This window comes from Atractosteus spatula, chromosome 24 (genome assembly GCF_055471065.1).
Source record: "Atractosteus spatula isolate fAtrSpa1 chromosome 24, fAtrSpa1.hap1, whole genome shotgun sequence".
Classification (NCBI taxonomy): Eukaryota; Metazoa; Chordata; class Actinopteri; order Semionotiformes; family Lepisosteidae; genus Atractosteus; species Atractosteus spatula.
This window is the reverse complement of record NC_142729.1, coordinates 14,156,516-14,175,977: the sequence shown is the minus strand read 5'-3', so window position 1 is coordinate 14,175,977 and position 19,462 is coordinate 14,156,516. Positions and strand designations below refer to the sequence as shown.

At 48.1% G+C, this 19,462-nt stretch overlaps 1 protein-coding gene across 1 annotated transcript; it reads left to right on the top strand.

Annotated features, from left to right (window-relative positions):
* The first annotated feature begins 4,508 nt into the window (after positions 1-4,508).
* On the top strand, positions 4,509-17,701 carry LOC148815959 (L-amino-acid oxidase-like). Its single transcript, XM_088904770.1, has 8 exons — positions 4,509-4,687; positions 5,143-5,186; positions 9,197-9,411; positions 9,632-9,744; positions 10,752-10,953; positions 13,949-14,023; positions 15,081-15,217; positions 15,722-17,701. The coding sequence occupies exons 1-8, from the start codon at positions 4,521-4,523 to the stop codon at positions 16,515-16,517; spliced, it is 1,749 nt and encodes a 582-aa protein (XP_088760896.1). The 5' UTR covers positions 4,509-4,520; the 3' UTR covers positions 16,518-17,701.
* Positions 17,702-19,462: the final 1,761 nt, after the last annotated feature.

Genomic DNA, 19,462 nt, shown 5'->3' with positions numbered 1-19,462 from the left:
ACCACCGGACCAGCTGTCCTCCTGGTGTAACAGGACTGGACCTGAACCACCGGACCAGCTGTCCTCCTGGTGTAACAGGACTGGACCTGAACCACCGGACCAGCTGTCCTCCTGGTGTAACTAGACCGGACCTGAACCACCGGACCAGCTGTCCTCCTGGTGTAACAGGACTGGACCTGAACCACCGGACCAGCTGTCCTCCTGGTGTAACAAGACAGTACCTGAACCACCAGACCAGCTGTCCTCCTGGTGTAACAGGACTGGACCTGAACCACCAGACCAGCTGTCCTCCTGGTGTAACAGGACCGGACCTGAACCACCGGACCAGCTGTCCTCCTGGTGTAACAGGACCGGACCTGAACCACCGGACCAGCTGTCCTCCTGGTGTAACAGGACCGGACCTGAACCACCGGACCAGCTGTCCTCCTGGTCTAACAAGACTGGACCTGAACCACCGGACCAGCTGTCCTCCTGGTGTAACAAGACCGGACCTGAACCACCGGACCAGCTGTCCTCCTGGTGTAACAAGCCCTGCTCCTAGACCATTACAAATGGTGAGTCTCTCCTTGTTTATTGCCACTGAGTGTTGAAATTGCGATTGAGGTACCTTAATCAACACAATATGCCTGGAGTGGGTTTTATTTTCGTCTTCTTGAGAAAACCCCATTGTTTGAGTTCTGGCTCAAGCAGCTGAAGTGGGGGAGGGAGGGGGAGGGAGGAGTCACACCCTGTCCTGCGGCACTCCATCTGTGTGCCAGGAAATTCCAAAAGAAGGAAATTAAAACTGACTGACACTCACCCCAGAAGAATGCTGTGTGATCTCTTAAACTGAGGCCTCACTGCTTGATCAGCTTAGGCACTGCCAGCAGCCATATCACCCATCAGCTCCCCACTGGCAGCCCCACTGGAGCTCAGCAGGTGTGAGCCTGGCCAGTACCTGGAGGGGAGACTCCTGGGAAAGCTGAGGCTGCTGCTGGAAGAGGTGTTAGTGGAGCCAACAGGGGGCGCTCACCCTGCGGTCCATGTGGGTCCTGATGCCCCAGTATAGTGACAGGGACACTAGACTGTAAACAGGCGCCGTCCTTCGGATGAGACGTCAAACCGAGGTCCTGACTCTCTGTGGTCATTAAAAATCCCAGGGCGTTTCTCGAGAAGAGTAGGGGTGTTACCCCGGTGTCCTGGCCAAATTTCCCCCCTGGCCTTTACCCATCATGGCCTCCTAATAACCCCCCTCTCTGAACTGGCTCCATCACTCTGCTCTCCTCCCCACTGAGAGCTGGGGTCGGGGGAGCGGACTGGCGCCTCATCCAGGTGGGGCTGCACACTGATGGGGGTGGAGGGGATCCCCAGGATATGGAAAGAGCTCGGACAGGCGCTATAGAAGTGTAAGCAGTTATTATTATTAGACTTTCCAGCACTGAGGCCTCACAAGGGCAGAGCGATTGGAAGGAGCCCCCTTTCACCCCAGAGAAAGTAGGAAAGCGTTTAAGAAATGAAACATCTCAGATCCAGAAAGCATTTCGCCATTTTCGGGAATGGGTGTTTCAGGACAGCGCTGAACACAAATAAGATCAGATCACTTTATCGGCCCTATTCAGTTTCTTTCATTAGGAGTGTGTCTTTTCGCAGACCCCAGCTTGCTCTCCAGGAGACACACAGACAGGGGGAGAGAAGCTGGGGGGTCAGAGCACAGGGTACAGCGCCCCTGGCGCAGCTGAGGTGAAGGGCCTTGCTCAGGGGCCCCAACAGGGTAAGATCCCTCTGCCAGCCACGGGATTTGAACTGGCAACCTCCCAGCTACAGATCCACCACAGATCTTCAGCCACAGATCCACCACACCGCCCGCCCTTCACTCCCAAATAAGTTAAGACTGATTCTCCTGTAACTCGAGGCTAAGCTCATCGACAGGACCCTTGTGTTATGGGAGAACCAGTTTCTCTGCCTGTGTTTGTGCACATCTTTTTGCTCTCTTTCATAAATGTATGTCTTTCTCTTTCCTACAAGACGTTCCACGTTCCTTTATAACACCGTGATTTTAATGAGCGGGCGTCAGATCTGTTTCAGTGTTTCAGTGTCATGGTCTGTGACCACGATAATAATCTCCGTTGGGGCCGTGCTGGAAATTGTCCTCATGCGTGACACAGCCCTGCAGAAAAGATCGAACTCTGTCTCTGTCAGTCCTTAGAGATGGTGAGAGGCACAGACAGGCTCAGAGCAACTGTGGGGAACGCACAGGACCCCATGCTCTAGCAAAAAAAAACAACTCTTCTTGCCTGGGACTTCTGACCTCAAGTTCGTGAATCTCTTTTAAGTGCAGAATAAGGTCCACAGCAAAAATGTCAGTTCACGTAGGGGGCTGCGTCAGCGTGCGTAGGCTGCAAAGGAACAACTAAAGGTTTATTCAACTCTGAAAAGAGAAGAAAAGAGACACAACATTGCAGCAAAAAAGTTATATATGTGAACTCCTTAAAGAGTGCCAATATAGTCATGGATCCATCTATTTTATACCTGTTTTATCCAGTACAGGGGCATAGGTGAGCCGGAGTCTATCCCAACGAGCAACAGGCGCAAGGCAGGATACGTCCTGGATGGGACGCCAGTCCATTGCAGGACACGCACAGACACACGTTCACAACCAGTTTTCCCAGCAACCAAATTAACCCACCAGCCTGTCTTTAGAGGAAACCGGAGCACCTGGAGGGAACCTGCGTAAACCCATGGGGGGGGGGGGAACATGCAAACTCCACCCAGACACGTTCTGTGTCGCCCAGAACGCATATTTGTGCCTGTGTCTCACAGAGGGCCAAGGTGGATTCGAACCAGGAATCTTCTGACATAGCAGGCTCAGCGCTGCACCTACACCAGCTGTGCTTGCCTCTTAGCTACATATTGGCATACGCTGCTAGAAAAAACAACAACTTGTTTGCATTGTTTCAAAGTAGGCACTCACTCAATTTGCCCCAGGTGTGCTGTTTGTTTCCTTATTCTGCAGAATTGTTCGATTAGGCGGGCGAGGAGCGAGCACAAAGCTCTCACCCTTCTCCTGCTCACGTCTGCCTCCTCCTGACCGAGATCCCCAGCATGTCTCAGTCAGCGTATGCCAGCAGCCATATCACCCTGCAGCCCCACTGGAGACTCAGCAGGTGGGAGCCTGGTCAGTACCTGGAGGGGAGACTCCTGGGAAAGCTGAGGCTGCTGCTGGAAGAGGTGTCAGTGGGACCAGTAGAGAGAGAGAGAGGCCTGAGGAACAGAGACAGGGGTGCACTTCCTACTGCACTGTGACAGATACTCTGGGATTAGAGAAACATTCTTCCCGAAATTCAGAAATTTAATCCCAGAGATCCCACACCTGCCAGAATCACAACGGGTCCCAATCCTACTGGGAGAGGGAGGAGGGAACTCAATTGAACTGGCAGCCCAGTATGTGATCTCCTGTCCCAGCCTGAGGAACAGTGTGCCTGTCTCTCAATAATAATAATACAGTGTGTGATCTCCTGTCCCAGCCTGAGGAACAGTGAGCCTATCTCTCAATAATAATAATACAGTGTGTGATCTCCTGTCCCAGCCTGAGGAACAGACAGTGAGCCTGTCTCTCAATAATAATAATACAGTGTGTGATCTCCTGTCCCAGCCTGAGGAACAGACAGTGAGCCTGTCTCCCAATAATAATAATACAGTGTGTGATCTCCTGTCCTAGCCTGAGGAACAGTGAGCCTGTCTCTCAATAATAATAATACAGTGTGTGATCTCCTGTCCCAGCCTGAGGAACAGACAGTGAGCCTGTCTCTCAATAATAATAATACAGTGTGTGATCTCCTGTCCCAGCCTGAGGAACAGACAGTGAGCCTGTCTCTCAATAATAATACAGTGTGTAATCTCCTGTCCCAGCCTGAGGAACAGACAGTGAGCCTGTCTCTCAATAATAATAATACAGTGTGTGATCTCCTGTCCCAGCCTGAGGAACAGACAGTGAGCCTGTCTCTCAATAATAATAATACAGTGTGTGATCTCCTGTCCCAGCCTGAGGAACAGTGAGCCTGTCTCCCAATAATGCTCCATCTGTCTACAGTACATGTAAATATTTTATTAGATATCTCTGTTGTAAACGTCTGTAGATTTTATTTGACTTTTATTTGTTATTTTGTTCCATGTGAATTTCAGTATTTTTATTTGCTTTGGCAACACTGATTGTACCCATTGGTCATGCTAATAAAGCACCTTGAATTGAATCGAAAAATCGATCTCCCTTCAGCTCAACTGGCTGGGTCCCTGTTGAGGGAGGCCCGGAGGCCCGGGTTTGAGGGCGCTGCAATATTAGCACTATTCGGAGAGGTGGGAGTGCATTCCTGGTCAAAACGGTGCTTACATGAGGTGCAAACTGTAACACTTCAATAGGAACAAACCGCAGGGGAAAGACAGTCTGTGAGCGTTATGCAGTGTTGCACCTTGTCAGGAACAACTCAACCCCCAGTACAAAGGTATCTGTATCGTTACGACTCGTTTGCTGTCCTAATTACGAGATGGCTATGCGCTTCCGTACAAACGCCGCTCCTTCAGAGAGTGCCAAATCGCGCTCTCTCCCTCCCTCCCCCCTTCCCCTCTCAGAAGCCGGGTATAAATACCGTACGAGACAGGTACGGGGGCGACAGCTGCCTCCGTCTCAAGGCGAGAAGGTCACCCTTCCAAGGTACGTGCTAATTAGAGCAATTAAGAGCCGCCAGGAAAAGCCAACCCAAGTTTTTGAACTCATTTAATGCAAATTCGAGGCAAGAACGCATGCATGTTCTAGGTGTGCACTTTTTTTAACACCTCCTTTCCAAAATAATAATTTGTATTATTATTATTATATAACAGCTATTTGTAAGCTGATGGTTGTAACTTTGAATCCCACATGTGATAATAACAGCCTTACCGTTAAGAACTGCTGTTATATTTTTTTAAATTTTATTTAGCACGGATATAGGTACCCTCTCGTACTGTAAATGAGCTGCAACAGGTGATCTGGGGGGAATTTTAATGGCTAATTCCGCTAACTGGGACGTGTGCAGCCCCAGACTCGTCAGTCCCGAGTGCACGACGCTCTACGGGTCCGCTGGGACGTTGTCGGCAAAGGTCTGATCGTGCCGTTTTTTTTCTTTCCAGAACAGACGGCAATATGCGGCCAGGGACCGCGGCGTCACCTGCACGTAAATATGCTCTTTCGATTTTTTTCCCTCTCTGCATCAGATCATGTGCGACGCTGGACAGGTTTCGGCTCATCTTGAGATTTAAAACGGCGGGCTTCTTAGCAAATTTTAAAGGATGAGAACATTCTTCAAGACTGAATAATAGACAGTCGTAGCCCCTGATTTTAATTGTACCCTTTGATTTTTGACTGCAGCTTCATCCTGTTAAGGGGTGCAAATTCATCACCCTTGCAAAGTGTCCAGTTTTAGAGGCAGTTTTGGTCAGACTGTCCCTTCATTAGGATTTGCAAACAGTCCCCTTTGTCCAGGGCTAACAGATCCTCTCACACAGAGCGCTAGGCATTGTATACAGTGTACAGGTGAGGGTTCGAGCAATGAGCTGTATTAGTGTGTGTGATGCAGAGGGACAAGAACAGGTTAATTCCACATAGACCGAAAGAGCACCTGCTTGTGGAGCTTTTTTAGGAATGAAGGAAATAGCAGAGGACTTTTTTTATATATATACCAGGAGCTTCTCAGGTCCTTTGGCATATTTTTGTCGCGAATGCGTGTTGAGTTGATGTAACCTTCATTGTCTCCTGAGGGAATTCGTCTTGCACATCAAGAGAATTCAGCAGCCACAATCCTGACCAGGTCTAGTGCAAGTGATCACATCACTCCTATCCTGGAGTCCTTGCACTGGCTTCCGGTCAAATTCTGTGTAGACTTTAAAATCCTCCTGCTCACCTACAAGGCTCTGCATGGCTTGGCACCTCAGTACCTGTCTGAGCTATTATTGCCCTACTCCCCACCTCGCAACCTTCCCTCTTCTCATTCTGCTCTCCTTACTGTCCCCCCAAGCCCGTCTACACTCTGGGGGTGACAGGGCCTTCTCCTGTTCTGCCCCCAAGCTCTGGAACTCTCTGCCCAAGGATATCAGAGAGTCACCTTCTCTAAACTCCTTCAAATCCAGACTCCAAACCCTCTTCTTCAGAAGAGCCTTTGCTGAACTGGCTCCATTCTTCACCCCTCTGCTTGTCTTAGTACCACCATCCACGGTCTCCTCTGTGTATTGTCATTGTGTTTTATCTTGTGTGTTCTTCTTATTTATTGTTGTTGTCATCCTGCAAAGGGCTTTGAGAAGCCACCTTTAAAGGCGCTATATAAAAAAAGTGTATTATTATTATTATTACCACCAACATTGCTCAGTCAGAGCTCTTCCAGCACCATCAGATGAAAAACAGACAATCACTATGTCGAAGAAAAGTCTTCACTCAGGTTAGGTGTGGTCAAGCAGAGTCCCTTTATACATGCGCATGGGGAGGATATAATCATGCAGACCCGAGAGCAGCCTCTCATACAGATCTGTGAGTAACCTCTCCACCGAGATGGTAAATGCAATGAGTTTTATACAGGAAATTCACACAGGAAGCTCTTTCTAAGTTTCCATATTAGGAGTTGTTTTTTTCTCTCTACAAACATTTCTTTGTAATTGACCACATTCTACCTTGCATATAGACAAAAGGAAGTATATAAATAAAAGGTGTGAAATGAGCTAGACATTCTGCGGTTGTACCATTAATATCAAAATGTCAAATACAGTAATATGCTTGCAATTGTTCTTTCATACTGTTGCTGGGTAAAAAGCATTTTTTAAAGCCAACTAGTCACTATCTTATACACTTAAAAAAGGTAAATGCTAAAATTCTTCCTCAACTATAAGACCCCTCCCTGCAAACATTTTTTTTTCATTGTTCAACTCCTGAATGCTTTTTGGTATAAAAGAGTCTTTAGACAGGGGATCTGGTACTTTCTCCCAGAGGGCATTTCTAAAAGGAGTGGATGAGAGGGGTCACCTAAGATTTGATGTTTCTAGATATTTTCCTTCGTTAGACCTGTTATTGAGTCCAACAATGCACCAGTCCTGGTCACTTTGCATAACATGTTGTTTTTCTGCAAGGACAAATCCCCAGATCTGAATGCAAAAGGCTGGAATGTTCCCCACTAAAATTCTTATAAAAAGTGCCACCGTTATGCTGTTACACAAAACCTCTTTAACCTTCTTAAAAAATACAACCTGCGTTGCACCCTTGCCTCTGTATTGTGCTAGGTATTTATATTCATTTACTCGTGCAATATCAGTTCCATTCACAGCTCCAGGGTTCATAGGAATAGAACATTTCTTTCTAAATTCAATGATCATTGCTTATCAGACTTCTTATGTTGGCGTTTAAAGACAGCGAATTATCCTGACACCAGCTATTAAAAAAAAAGAGATGCATCTCCTGTCTGTAATTGATTTTGTCCTCACTCAAAAGTCCAATCAAGGCAACATGCAGCCACTAACTTGGCAATCGAACAGTTGTCAGCGTTTACACAATAATTAGTGTACAATGTGAGGACAACGGTTACTCAGGCTGGTTCTTTTGAGCTGCGTCAGCAGGCATAGGCTGCAAAGGAACAAGTAAAGGTTTATTCTAGGCTGAAAGAAAAGAGACACAATATTTCAGGTGTGGAGCCTTCTTTGGCTGTGTGAATTAACCTTTACCTGTTCCTTTATAGCTTACGCAAGCTGATGCATTTCTGAGATATACTGAGCGTTTGTCCATGCCCCTCTCGGTCAATCGGATCATAATATGGTCTTTCTTGTCCCAAACTACAGACAGAGATTTAAAGCATGTCAACCAAGTCTAGGAACTGTAAAACCATGATCATCTGAGACTAAGAATGTGCTCAGTGATTGTGTTGAGATCACTGACTGGAGCATGTTTTAAGGAGGCTGGTTGTGATCTGAATGAGCTTGCTGACGCAGTGACATCATATACTCACAATGACACCTGAGTAAGGCTCCACAGCCGAAACGTTGTGCCTCTTTTCCTTTAATTAATAATAATTATAATAATAATTGCTTACACTTATATAGCACTTTTCTGGACACTCCACTCAAAGTGCTTTACAGGTAATGGGGATCCCCTCCACCACCACCAGTGTGCAGCATCCATCTGGATGATGCGACGGCAGCCATAGTGCGCCAGAACGCTCCCCACACATCAGCTAACAGTGGTGAGGAGAGCAGAGTAATGAAGCCAGTTCATAGATGCATGGTTCTTTCGAGTATAGTCCTTTCCGATTGCAGTACAGGGGGTATAACTGGAGGGTTATCTCAGTCTAAGGCTGGCCAATCTGGAGTCCCACAGACTCGGAGTGTCTGAACTGGAGGTTTCCCAGGTCTCTTTACAGCAGCCAACGCAGAACTGAGTTGCTCAAATGGTCAGAGATGCTAATCAGCCGCCGAGCGCCTTCAGATTACCCTGCCTCTGCACGTCACGCCCACCCGCATCAAGATGGAACCAGCCCCACTCAGGAATGGAAGATTTTTCTTTGACACTGCCTCGCCCTTCCTTATAAACTCTTGAACAGGCCACGCACGCACACATCTACCATCTGTCTAAGCACATGACTGAAGGGCAGTCCTGGACATTATTTACACAGGAAATGGCGGCAGAGTACAATGCAATGGAAATCCGCAGGACTGAAAATAAATAAAAAATCCAAAGCATCTCAATTCTAAATCGCCTGCTGTCGCCAGAGCTAGCTGTTCGCCACACGGCGCAGTGGGTTGTATTTTCCCTGGTCCTGTATCTTACCTTTGTGGCCCCCCCAACAGCAGTAAGGCCGATCGCTGGGAGCGAGCCCTCAAACAGAAGCGCACAGAGGAAATCAGTTTCATTCACATGACCTGAGCTTGCAAGCAAAAGTAGAAAGCTGAGATATCCTAGGATGTCTGAGTGCCCGGGGCTAGTGGATTGTCTGTCAAACTCACAGAAACAAGTATTTGTGTAATAATTGCAAAGGTGATTCCAACTTATTATATTATTATAATTTATTATTATATGTATAATCCCAGGTTAATATTTTATTAGTTATTATTATATCATATTTTGATATAATATGTTATATGCACATGTTAGTCCTTCTGTGTCGCTTGCCTAAATGAAGATCGAGTCTGTTTTTGCTTCTTCTCTCCCCAGTCACCCTGCTGGGCTGCTTCCTGACGCTCTTGGCGCAGGGGCAAGCGGACAGCAGCGCCATCCAGAGGTGCTTCCACGACAAGGATTCCGAGTTCCTGCTGGACATCGCAAAGCACGGCCTGATCCGGAAAGGCCCGGCGAAGAAATTCCTGATCGTCGGGGCGGGGATCTCCGGATTGATCGCGGCGAAGCTCCTGGAGGACGCCGGGCATGACGTACGGTATCCCAACACTCTCTCGGGCTTGGGCTCAGCTCCTGGGGGGGAGGGGTGGCGTTGTTCCAAGCTTATGCTTTTCATAATTAGGTTCCTCCGGAACCGCTGATCCGTGGAAACACTCAAAATAATTCCTTTTGTTTGTGCTCAGGCCTCATCAATCAGCAGCTAAGTGCTGTTACTGCTCTCCTCTGATGCCACAGTGGTGCGTTTTCCTACAGGTGCAGATCCTGGAAGCCAGTGACCGAGTCGGGGGGCGCATTCTCACCCACAGGAACAAGACCAGGGGCTGGTACGCGGAGCTGGGCGCCATGAGAATTCCCTCGACTCACGAGTGAGTGTTTCCCTGCAGTGCTCGTTTCAGGGTGTGATGAGGCGTGAGATGAACCAGCTGAAGAAGCTCTAGTGCTTCACTATTTTTTAACAATTTAACACATTGGCAGAACAAGGTTACTGTGATTCCTGCAGCAGCTGCAAAATTTCCCAGCCAGTGAAGGGTGAATTGTCATTGCCTTGTCATTGTCATCCCTAATGTGCACGAGCCCAGAGGCATAACACTTTGCCTGCCAACACTTTTATAGGCAGACGGCATTTTTCTGGCCCTCCTGCCAAAAAGGGATGCCAACCTCTGGTGTCTATACTGCATTCAAGGTGTACTTGGAGTTAATGAACAGTGGTTGGCATTTCTGCGTTAATGAACAGTGATTTAAAAAAAAAACAGCAGTGGATTAAAAACCCAGAAAGTTCCTGTTCCACCAGAATTCCACAATGTTCCCAAACACGTTCGAAAGCATTATGTAGAATTCTTTTTACATTCATTTTCTTGTCTGACAAGCTACTAGGCAGGTTGGATTGACTTCTGACAAATGTGACAAGGTGGTTAAACTGTAAATATTTACCATGAGGGAAAAGAGGTATGCAAATTTAAACACTGCATTCCTACCCCTGCCTAACAGCAGGAGGAGGAGGGGGGGGGATGAAGTAACAGAGCAGTGCAGACAGGGGGCAGTGTTGCAATTACACTCATTAAAAGGCTAGAATGATCCTGGGATTGAAACGTAACTCTGGGCTAAATATCTAAAGTCATATTCCTTTTACACCGTGTCACTCTGTTCCTCTGTGCAGATCCGTATTCCTTAGTCATCTGTGACTTCTTCCCAGTACCCACACCCCCAAGTTCCTAAATATCTGCAGCAAACAACACCCTCAGCACATCTGGTTGGTACCGCTGCTGGATTTTAGCACAAAACTCTGCTGGAGCTATATCAGACTGCAATATTAACACGCGATCGCGTCTCGCCTCCGCGTTTAGACGTTCTGCGTCTCCTGTGACCTTTCCAGACTCGTCCATCACTACGTTCAACACTACGGGCTCAAATTATCCGAGTTCATCCACGCCGACGACAGCGCCTGGTACTTCACCAACGGCAGGCTCCACAGGGTGTTCGACGTTAACAAGAACCCTGACCTTCTGGGCTACCCGCTGGAGAAATCGGAAAAGGGGAAGTCTCCTGAGCAGCTGTACTCTGAGGCCATACAAAAGGTGACGATCAATAAACCCCGACAGGGGTATTTGATAACAAAACCCTCTGTCACACAATGGCCTGGGGTAGGCCGAAGCAGGTCCGTTTTATAACAGAATGGCTCCGCCACAAAAACACTCAAGTAAAATAAGTGCAGTTTATTTACAGTGCTCCCAGTCCTCCCTCACCAGAAAACAAAACCCCCAAAAGAAACAAAACTAAGTCTTCAAATGCAGATAAATCCTCCTTATTGCTTTCTCCCTGTTTTCAGTCGCACTACCTGATATAACAACCAACCCCCTCTTAGGCTGAAGCTTAAATAGCTTGTAAGCCCCTCCCCCCTCTGGAACAAACCATTTCTCCAATTCGATGCAGGGTTTTTCCCATCCCCTTAAATAATTAATAATTGCTTACACTTCTATAGCGCTTTTCTGGATACTCCACTCAAAGCGCTTTACAGGTAATGGGGATCCCCTCCACCCCTAGGAGTGTGCAGCCCCACCTGGATGATGCGACGGCAGCCATAGTGTGCCAGTCCGCTCCCCCCACCCCAGCTCTCAGTGGGGAGGAGAGCAGAGTGATGGAGCCAGTTCAGAGAGGGGGGTTATTAGGAGGCCATGATGGGTAAAGGCCAGGGGGGAAATTTGACCAGGACACCGGGGTAACACCCCTACTCTTTTCGAGAAACACCCTGGGGTTTTTAATGACCACAGAGAGTTAGGACCTCGGTTTTACGTCTCATCCGAAGGACAGTGCCTGTTTACAGTCTAGTGTCCCCCGTCACTATACTGGAGCATTAGGACCCACATGGACCGCAGGGTGAGCGCCCCCTGCTGGCCCCACTAACACCTCTTCCAGCAGCAACCTTAGTCTTTCCCAGGAGGTCTCCCCTCCAGGTACTGACCAGGCTCCCACCTGCTGAGTCTCCAGTGGGGTTGCCAGTGGGGAGCTGCAGGGTGATATGGCTGCTGGCTGAGTAGGGGTAGAGGGGTAAAGACTGGAACCAGTTCAGTAAAGGCTCTTCTACAGAAGAAGGTTTGGAGTCTGGATTTGAAGGAGTTTAGAGAAGGTGAATGGATATGAAATTAAGTAATAGCAGTTACTAGTCAAGCCCTGAGTGTGCACCCTCAGGAACTTATGTAGTAACCGCTCAATGGAAGATGTCTGAATGTTGTATTTTCCATGCTACCTGTACCTCGTGACAGGCTCCTCTGTCACCCCCTCGTTAGTGCGAAAACATGGCCAATTTAGAGAAAGACAGGGGAGGTATCAGATGGATGCCCAGTTCTGCAATAAAACTGGGGTTTTGCCTGATAGGGACGCTGGTACCTCTTTAGGAAAAAAGTGAGGGTTGGAAATGTGAACTCAGAACAAGATCTCATCCAACACTGGCCTCATGAGTCCAGTTTGGTCTCCCCAAGTTCCACAGTGAGACATGGGTTTCCCCAACTGCTTGACTCCATCTAGCTGAGAACACTTGATATGGTTGCATGAGTACGCGTGTATCAGCCCCTCTGTGGAGAACTGGAGAACTGAAATGCTTCAGTTCTATTTTAGAGCTGTTTTGCTCCCTCTGGGCCAGGTGTCCTAGCTAGAACTGAACAACAGGTGAATTCTAAAGCGTACCAGGAAATTGTAGCCCTCCCAAAAACAAACAGTCTTCTGCCTGAAGCCAGAAGGGTAAGCTCGAGATCAGTGTGCTTGATCGATCATGCAATCTCTGGTGGCTCATGCCTGCTGTGAGCTGAGGAGAGTAGGTCTCCAGTGCAGCTCTCACAATCTGGAGGATTGGTCTAATATAGCCAGCAGCCCCGCACTGGAGACTCAGCAGGTGTGAGCCTGGCCAGTACCTGGAGGGGAGACTCCTGGGAAAGCTGAGGCTGCTGCTGGAAGAGGTGTTAGTGGGGCCAGCAGGGGGCGCTCACCCTGCGGTCCGTGTGGGTCCTAATGCCCCAGTATAGTGACGGGGCACAGGCACTGTCCTTCGGATGAGACGTCAAACCGAGGTCCTGACTCTCTGTGGTCATTAAAAACCCCAGGGCGTTTCTCGAGAAGAGTAGGGGTGTCACCCCAGTGTCCTGGCCAAATTTCCCCCCTGGCCTTTACCCATCATGGCCTCCTAATAACCCCCCTCTCTGAACTGGCTCCATCCCTCTGCTCTCCTCCCCACTGAGAGCTGGGGTGTGGGGAGCGGAGTGGAGCCTCATCCAGGTGGGGGTTCACACTGCTGGGGGTGGAGGGGATCCCCATTACCTGTAAAGCGCTTTGAGTGGAGGGTCCAGAAATTTGCTATTGCTATACTAATACTAATGCTAAGGAAGTAGTATTAATATCCCTCAAGAATATTTAAGATCCTAATAAAAAAACTCTATAGAATACACCTGCTAATCGGAGGTGTCAATACATTTGGAGGCTGATGTCTTTCACGAGCGGGGACACTTTAAGAAGCATTCTGGGAAAGTGAGAAATGGTGCATGCAGTAAAAATTGACATTGCTTTACTTTGCTAGCTGATCGGTTTGATTCCATGACGAATCTAAAATATTATGTCATCAAATATCCCTCCACCTTTAGATCAGGAGTGTTTGGAGCTTGAAGCTTCCGAGCGATTTCATGAAACCACAGCCGGACTCTAAACTCACTGATCAGCCCTGCCAGTGTGGCTGGTAGCTCCTCCCCACCTTTTTCGCAACATGCCAGTGGGATCATTATTCCTCCATACTTGTTTAATGTCTTCATTGGAAAACGCTATTTTTTACACAAGTGAAGATTTGAACAAGAAGTGATTTTGTCTCCTTCTCAACGTAAAATACCTCTGAACGCTTATCTCCCGAAACACGGCTGGAATGAATTCTTTATTGGTGGACTCTGCTGTCGAACTCATCTTCCCCCCCAGAAGTTGATAAAGCTTGAATTGAAGAGCTCGGCTGCGAGTTCAGTACCCTTTCTGATGTGATCTCTGAAATTGTGAGATTTCCATGGCCTCTGATCTGTGAGACATATTTTTTTCTTCTAGGTCATCGATGAAATCGAGAGGGATCCATCCCAGTGCCAGTGTATCCTCAAGAAATACGATGTCTATTCCGTGAAGGTGCGGCTCGGTTTGGGTTCTGATCCTGATCATTTCTAGTATTAATTATCCCCAGGGGGTAATGAGATGTGGATGTGGTTGATTATCATACTTCAGTGGAGATCATAGGCCAGCAGCCATATCACCCTGCAGCTCCCCACTGGCAGCCCCACTGGAGACTCAGCAGGTGGGAGCCTGGCCAGTACCTGGAGGGGAGACTCCTGGGAAAGCTGAGGCTGCTGCTGGAAGAGGTGTTAGTGGGGCCAGCAGGGGGCGCTCACCCTGCGGTCTGTGTGGGTCCTGATGCCCCAGTATAGTGACGGGGGACACTAGACTGTAAACAGGCGCCGTCCTTCGGATGAGACGTCAAACCGAGGTCCTGACTCTCTGTGGTCATTAAAAATCCCAGGGTGTTTCTCGAGAAGAGTAGGGGTGTTACCCCAGTGTCCTGGCCAAATGTCCCCCCTGGCCTTTACCCATCATGGCCTCCTAATAACCCCCCTCTCTGAACTGGCTCCATCACTCTGCTCTCCTCCCCACTGAGAGCTGGGGTGTGGGGAGCGGACTGGCGCCTCATCCAGGTGGGGCTGCACACTGCTGGGGGTGGAGGGGATCCCCATGACCTGTAAAGCGCTTTGAGTGGAGTGCCCAGAAAAGCACTATATAAGTGTAAGCAATTATTATTATTATTCTACACATAAGTGCATAAAGCAAAATACAGCTGCTTCGGAAACTGCAGTTGAACAAACAACTAGGTAAGTTACTTCAGAGTTTGGTTACAGATCCAGACAGGCACAGTGGTGAGCATTGCTGCCTTGCAGGGGGGAGTTTGCATGTTCTCCCCAAGTTCTCCCCAAGTGGCAGGTTCACTGGCTTCTAGGAAAAGTGGTTGGAGTGTGTTTGTGCCTGTGTCCGTCTGCCCTGCAGTGGACTGCAGTCCCGGCCAGGGTGAATCCTGGCTTGCCCCCAGTGCTAGCTGGGATAGATTCCGGCTCCCCCCCCCCCCCCCCGCGTCCCTGGACTGGATAACTTTCCTGTCAACAGTGTTTTTTGACGCTTCGCGGTTGTGACCCCACAGGAATACCTCAAGAGAGAAAGTAACCTCAGCAGACACGCTATCCAGATGATCGGAGACATTCTAAACAGCCAGTCCCTGTTTTACACCGCCTTCAGCGAGAACCTGCGAGATGAGGCTGACATCAGCGATGACGTCAAGTGAGATTTTCAAATCGTCTGCGTTTTCGTGGAAAAAAGCCAGATTATCAACCTCAACAACATGGCCGGGCGGCTTGTCCCACACTCCCACCACCCTTGGTGTAAAGAAGCGTCACCTACTGTACATAGATCTGTGAAACAGACCTCATTCTTTCTTAAAGTCATCCCACACCCTCAATTTCCTGTTCAATTTTTATAAGCAGTCCCTTACCCACGCAGCCTCTAACATGATGTGATATAACCAGTACGATCCCCGAGAGAATATTTCAGGGAGAATTCCTTCTACTCCGAATTCTGAATTCGAATTCGCGGCTGATCCCTAAAACAAAGGGAATTGTGATCGCAAAGTGTGGCAATAAATTGAACTGTAGAGTCTTCAGCTATGAAGTTATTCTAATACGGAACCCACACTCATGTTTCGGGTGTTTTCATTTTGACAGGGCTGGAAAAAAAAAACCAAAACAACCCCAAAATGACCTGTCCGTCTGATCTGTTTCCCGCCAGGTTTTACAAAATTGATGGCGGCATGGATCTGCTGCCGCAGGCTGTGAGACAAGACCTGCGGCGCAGCCGTGTGCAGCTGGAGTCCAGGGTTTTGGAAATAAATCAGACCAGCGAGGGGGTCCGGGTGGCGTACAGACACAAACCGCGCAGCGCGGTCCAAACGGCGGCGGCGGACTACCTCCTGTTCACCGGCACGGCCAAGGCGACTCTGAACGTCAGATTTAACCCCCCTCTCCCCCTGCACAAGAGAGAGGCCCTGCGGGGCGTCCACTACGACAGCGCGACTAAAATCTTCCTGGTCTTCAAGGAGCGGTTCTGGGAGAAGGAAGGGATCCGCGGAGGCAAGTCCGTCACGGATCGCCCGTCGCGTTTCATCTACTACGTCAGCGAAGCGTTCGAGAGCGGGGTCGGGCTGGTGCTGGCGTCCTACACCTGGGCGGACGAGTCCCTGTTCTTCCTGGGGATGAGCGGCGAGGCCTGCCGGGAGGCGGCGCTGAGCGACCTGGCGGCCATCCACGGCGAGGGCATCCGCGCTCTGTACGAGGGCGGGCTGGTGAAGAAGTGGAGCCTGGACGAGCCCAGCCTGGGTGTCTTTGTGCTCTTCACACCCTTCCAGCTGACGGATTATCACCGCGACCTGTTCGTGCCCTCTCAGAGGGTCTACTTCGCCGGGGAGCACACCGCCCTGCCCCACGCGTGGATCGAGACGTCCGTGAAGTCCGCCCTGAGGGCGGCCCGGCGTATGAACCACGACGCGGCCGCCGAAGCTGTTCATCAAGTAAAGACCGAGCTTTAAACCAAAATCTGAAAATGCCCCCCCCCCCCCCCCCTTCTATATATATATATTAAAAAAAAAAACTTCTTTTCATATGTAGGTGTAGGGTCATTATAGTGCTTGCTGTTTTTTTCTTCTATATTATACAGGTTGAGAATCCCTTTCCCGAAATTCCTGGGACCGAAAGTGTTGCGGATTTTGGATTTTTTCGGATTTCGGAAACATTTTTCTATTTGCATCTGTAAAATGGGACAGCGTGGGGATGGGACCCGAGTCTAAACACGATATCCATTTGCTTTTCATAATATAGCTTATACACATCCCCTGCATGTAGTTTTATATACCTTTTTTTTAAAAATAATTTTTTAAACATGATACCAGCGGAAAGATATCAGTCTCCACCTACGATGTCATGTTTTGATTAAAGACGGCACACGTACGCCATCTGTATTTTATTTTTTAACTATACAGGTATTCAGTTTTACGTAAGGTGTAAAAGCAAAGCATTAAATATGATTACAGATAAATAAAATGAAAACTGAAAAAAGCATTTTATTTTTAAAGTAATGTACAGGTAATGACGCTAGTCAAGCTACACTCATACATGGAGGTGAAATTCAGATCTCACGTAAAAAAATAACGTTTTGTACTTACTGTACAAAAAAAAAAAACCCCAAAAACAAAACACGATGATCACTGCTTACAAACCTGAAGAGAAATGCAGCCCCGGACATTACAACTACATCGGGTCCGAAAAACTTGAGGGAGAGGGTACGTCATCGATGACATCACCGTGAGCCGGAACGTTTCGGATTTTGGAATTTCGGATAAAGGATTTTCAACCTGTACTACGATTTTTTTTTTATTATGCTAGAAATGATATGTGGAAATCTGGAAAAGCTTACAGAGAGAGACTTGAAGACGCGCTCTTTCTAGGCAGCTGAAGTCACGAATGCCGTAGTCAGTTATAGAGGTTTGATGAGCTGCAGTACTGTCTCTCTTTTTTTTAAAAATATGATTGTATCTTTTACAGGAAAACAGGGGGAGACTTTATTGTAATGGCAGGCCAGCCACAGAGCACGTAGTCCTGTTCACGGGGCTTCTGTGTAAGGTCAGAGAGTTCTGGAGATGGACAGATGTCTTGGTTTAGAAATGTACAATGTATGTGAGGTACATTTGCAAAAAATAAAAACAGTTTCAAAGCAGGTTCTCTGGTGCTTTAATTTCTGTTAGACAGCCCTGTTATTCTTTAAGGACACCATCCCCTTGTCCTGTGTGTGACAGGAAAGTAACTTCTGGTGACATATTGTCCAAAACATGTTGAATGAAGCCAGATACACTGCAGACATTATTCACAGTGAAAACGGAGAACTGACTGAAAATTCACAAAACCGAAAGTGTCGAAGTTTATCAAGATCAACACCTGGATCAAGGCCGCATCTAGGGAAAGTAATGGGAGTGGAAAGATCTTTTATGGCGTCAAGGACAGAAGGCAACTCTTTACACACAGAAGTGTGGGTGCGTGGAACAAGCTGTCACAGCTGCGGTGTTGATCGTTTTATCCTAGCAGTCAAGACAAGCATAAACCCCACTTTGAAGCACAATGCATAGGAGTGATTTTTCTTAGGCTCCATTTTCAGGTAAAAAGACAATTGGTACGTAGGAAGGTTTCAGCAAGTGTATTTTCCTAGAAAGTAAAATCACTTTGGTGCCACCAGAGGGCACACTCCCCCAGAGTCTCTCCCCGAAAGTCAGAGATGTCCTGCTCAATGTCTCTCTGCAAGCCTTACACACGAAGTGCTGGGATTGAGGAGGGACTTAATCACCTGTGTCACTCAACACTAAGCAGAAGTTTTATCTTATAATGGGGACATACATTCTGAACTTTAATCCTACAGTCCTGCTACAGTATGTCTGAGCACACAGAGCCAAGTGCTGCTGTAACCAGACTCTCCACACTGCACTCCATTCCAGCTGTGTTGAGTGGAATAAGGGCTCAGCTGATTGTGTCTCATCATCTGCTCCTTATAAAGCTGCTCTCTGTCTAGTCCTCCTGTCCTGGGAGTGTTCATGCTAAACTGCTCATCTTGCGCTGTCACAACACACAGCACCAAGCCTGTGTTTCCAGCACTGACTGGCTACAAGTGCTGCTGAAGCCAGGAAGACAATTTGCATCGAAGAGACACTTTGCATTGGCAGCACATGCTTCAGTGCTCTGGGAGTGTTTATAGCCCTGTGAGTTTAACACTTCACGACTGAGAGCTGCCCTTCATGGCAACAGAACCCACAGCAACAATGAGCTTCATCACCATCTTCATCTGGACTCTCCTCATCGCTGCTCAGGGTATAATTTAATACTTGGCTAAATGTTAAACTGATATATGTTTTAAACTTTGTACTGAAATCTATAGCTTCTATGCTTGAATTTTTATAGACAAGTGTAAAGTACAGTAGCTAAAACATATTAAAGCATTCTGGTTATTACATTCTTGCATTTATTGTGTTTTGTCTTGTTTTCAGAATCCAGTGGACAGGTTACTGTGACTCAGACCCCAGCAGTGAAATCTGTTCTCTCTGGACAGACAGTCACTGTGAGATGTAAGACCAGTCCTGCAGTGCACACTGATGGCTCTAAGCACTGGCTACACTGGTTCCAACAGAAAGCTGGAGAAGCTCCAAAACTCCTGATTCATCATGCCACTACCCGTCAGACTGGGACTCCAGAGCGTTTCAGTGGCAGTGGATCTGGGACTGACTTCACTCTGACCATCACAGGAGTCCAGGCTGAAGATGCAGCAGGTTACTACTGTCTGAGTTACTATAGTGGTGTGTTCACACAGTGTAACACAGCCGTACAAAAACCTCCCTCAGCAGGACTGCACAGCGACTGCACTGCTGCAGCTGGGACCTCCTGCAGGTGCTGAGAGGGAAGGCAAAGACACAGGACACGCAGCCAAGAACAGGCA

Excerpts from the sequence above, each read along its gene's own strand:
- LOC148815959 (XM_088904770.1), top strand. The coding sequence starts at position 4,521 with ATGGCTATGCGCTTCCGTACAAACGCCGCTCCTTCAGAGAGTGCCAAA. Across the intron at positions 14,024-15,080 it reads ACGATGTCTATTCCGTGAAG|GAATACCTCAAGAGAGAAAG; the intron begins GTGCGGCTCGGT and ends GTGACCCCACAG. Across the intron at positions 15,218-15,721 it reads GACATCAGCGATGACGTCAA|GTTTTACAAAATTGATGGCG; the intron begins GTGAGATTTTCA and ends GTTTCCCGCCAG.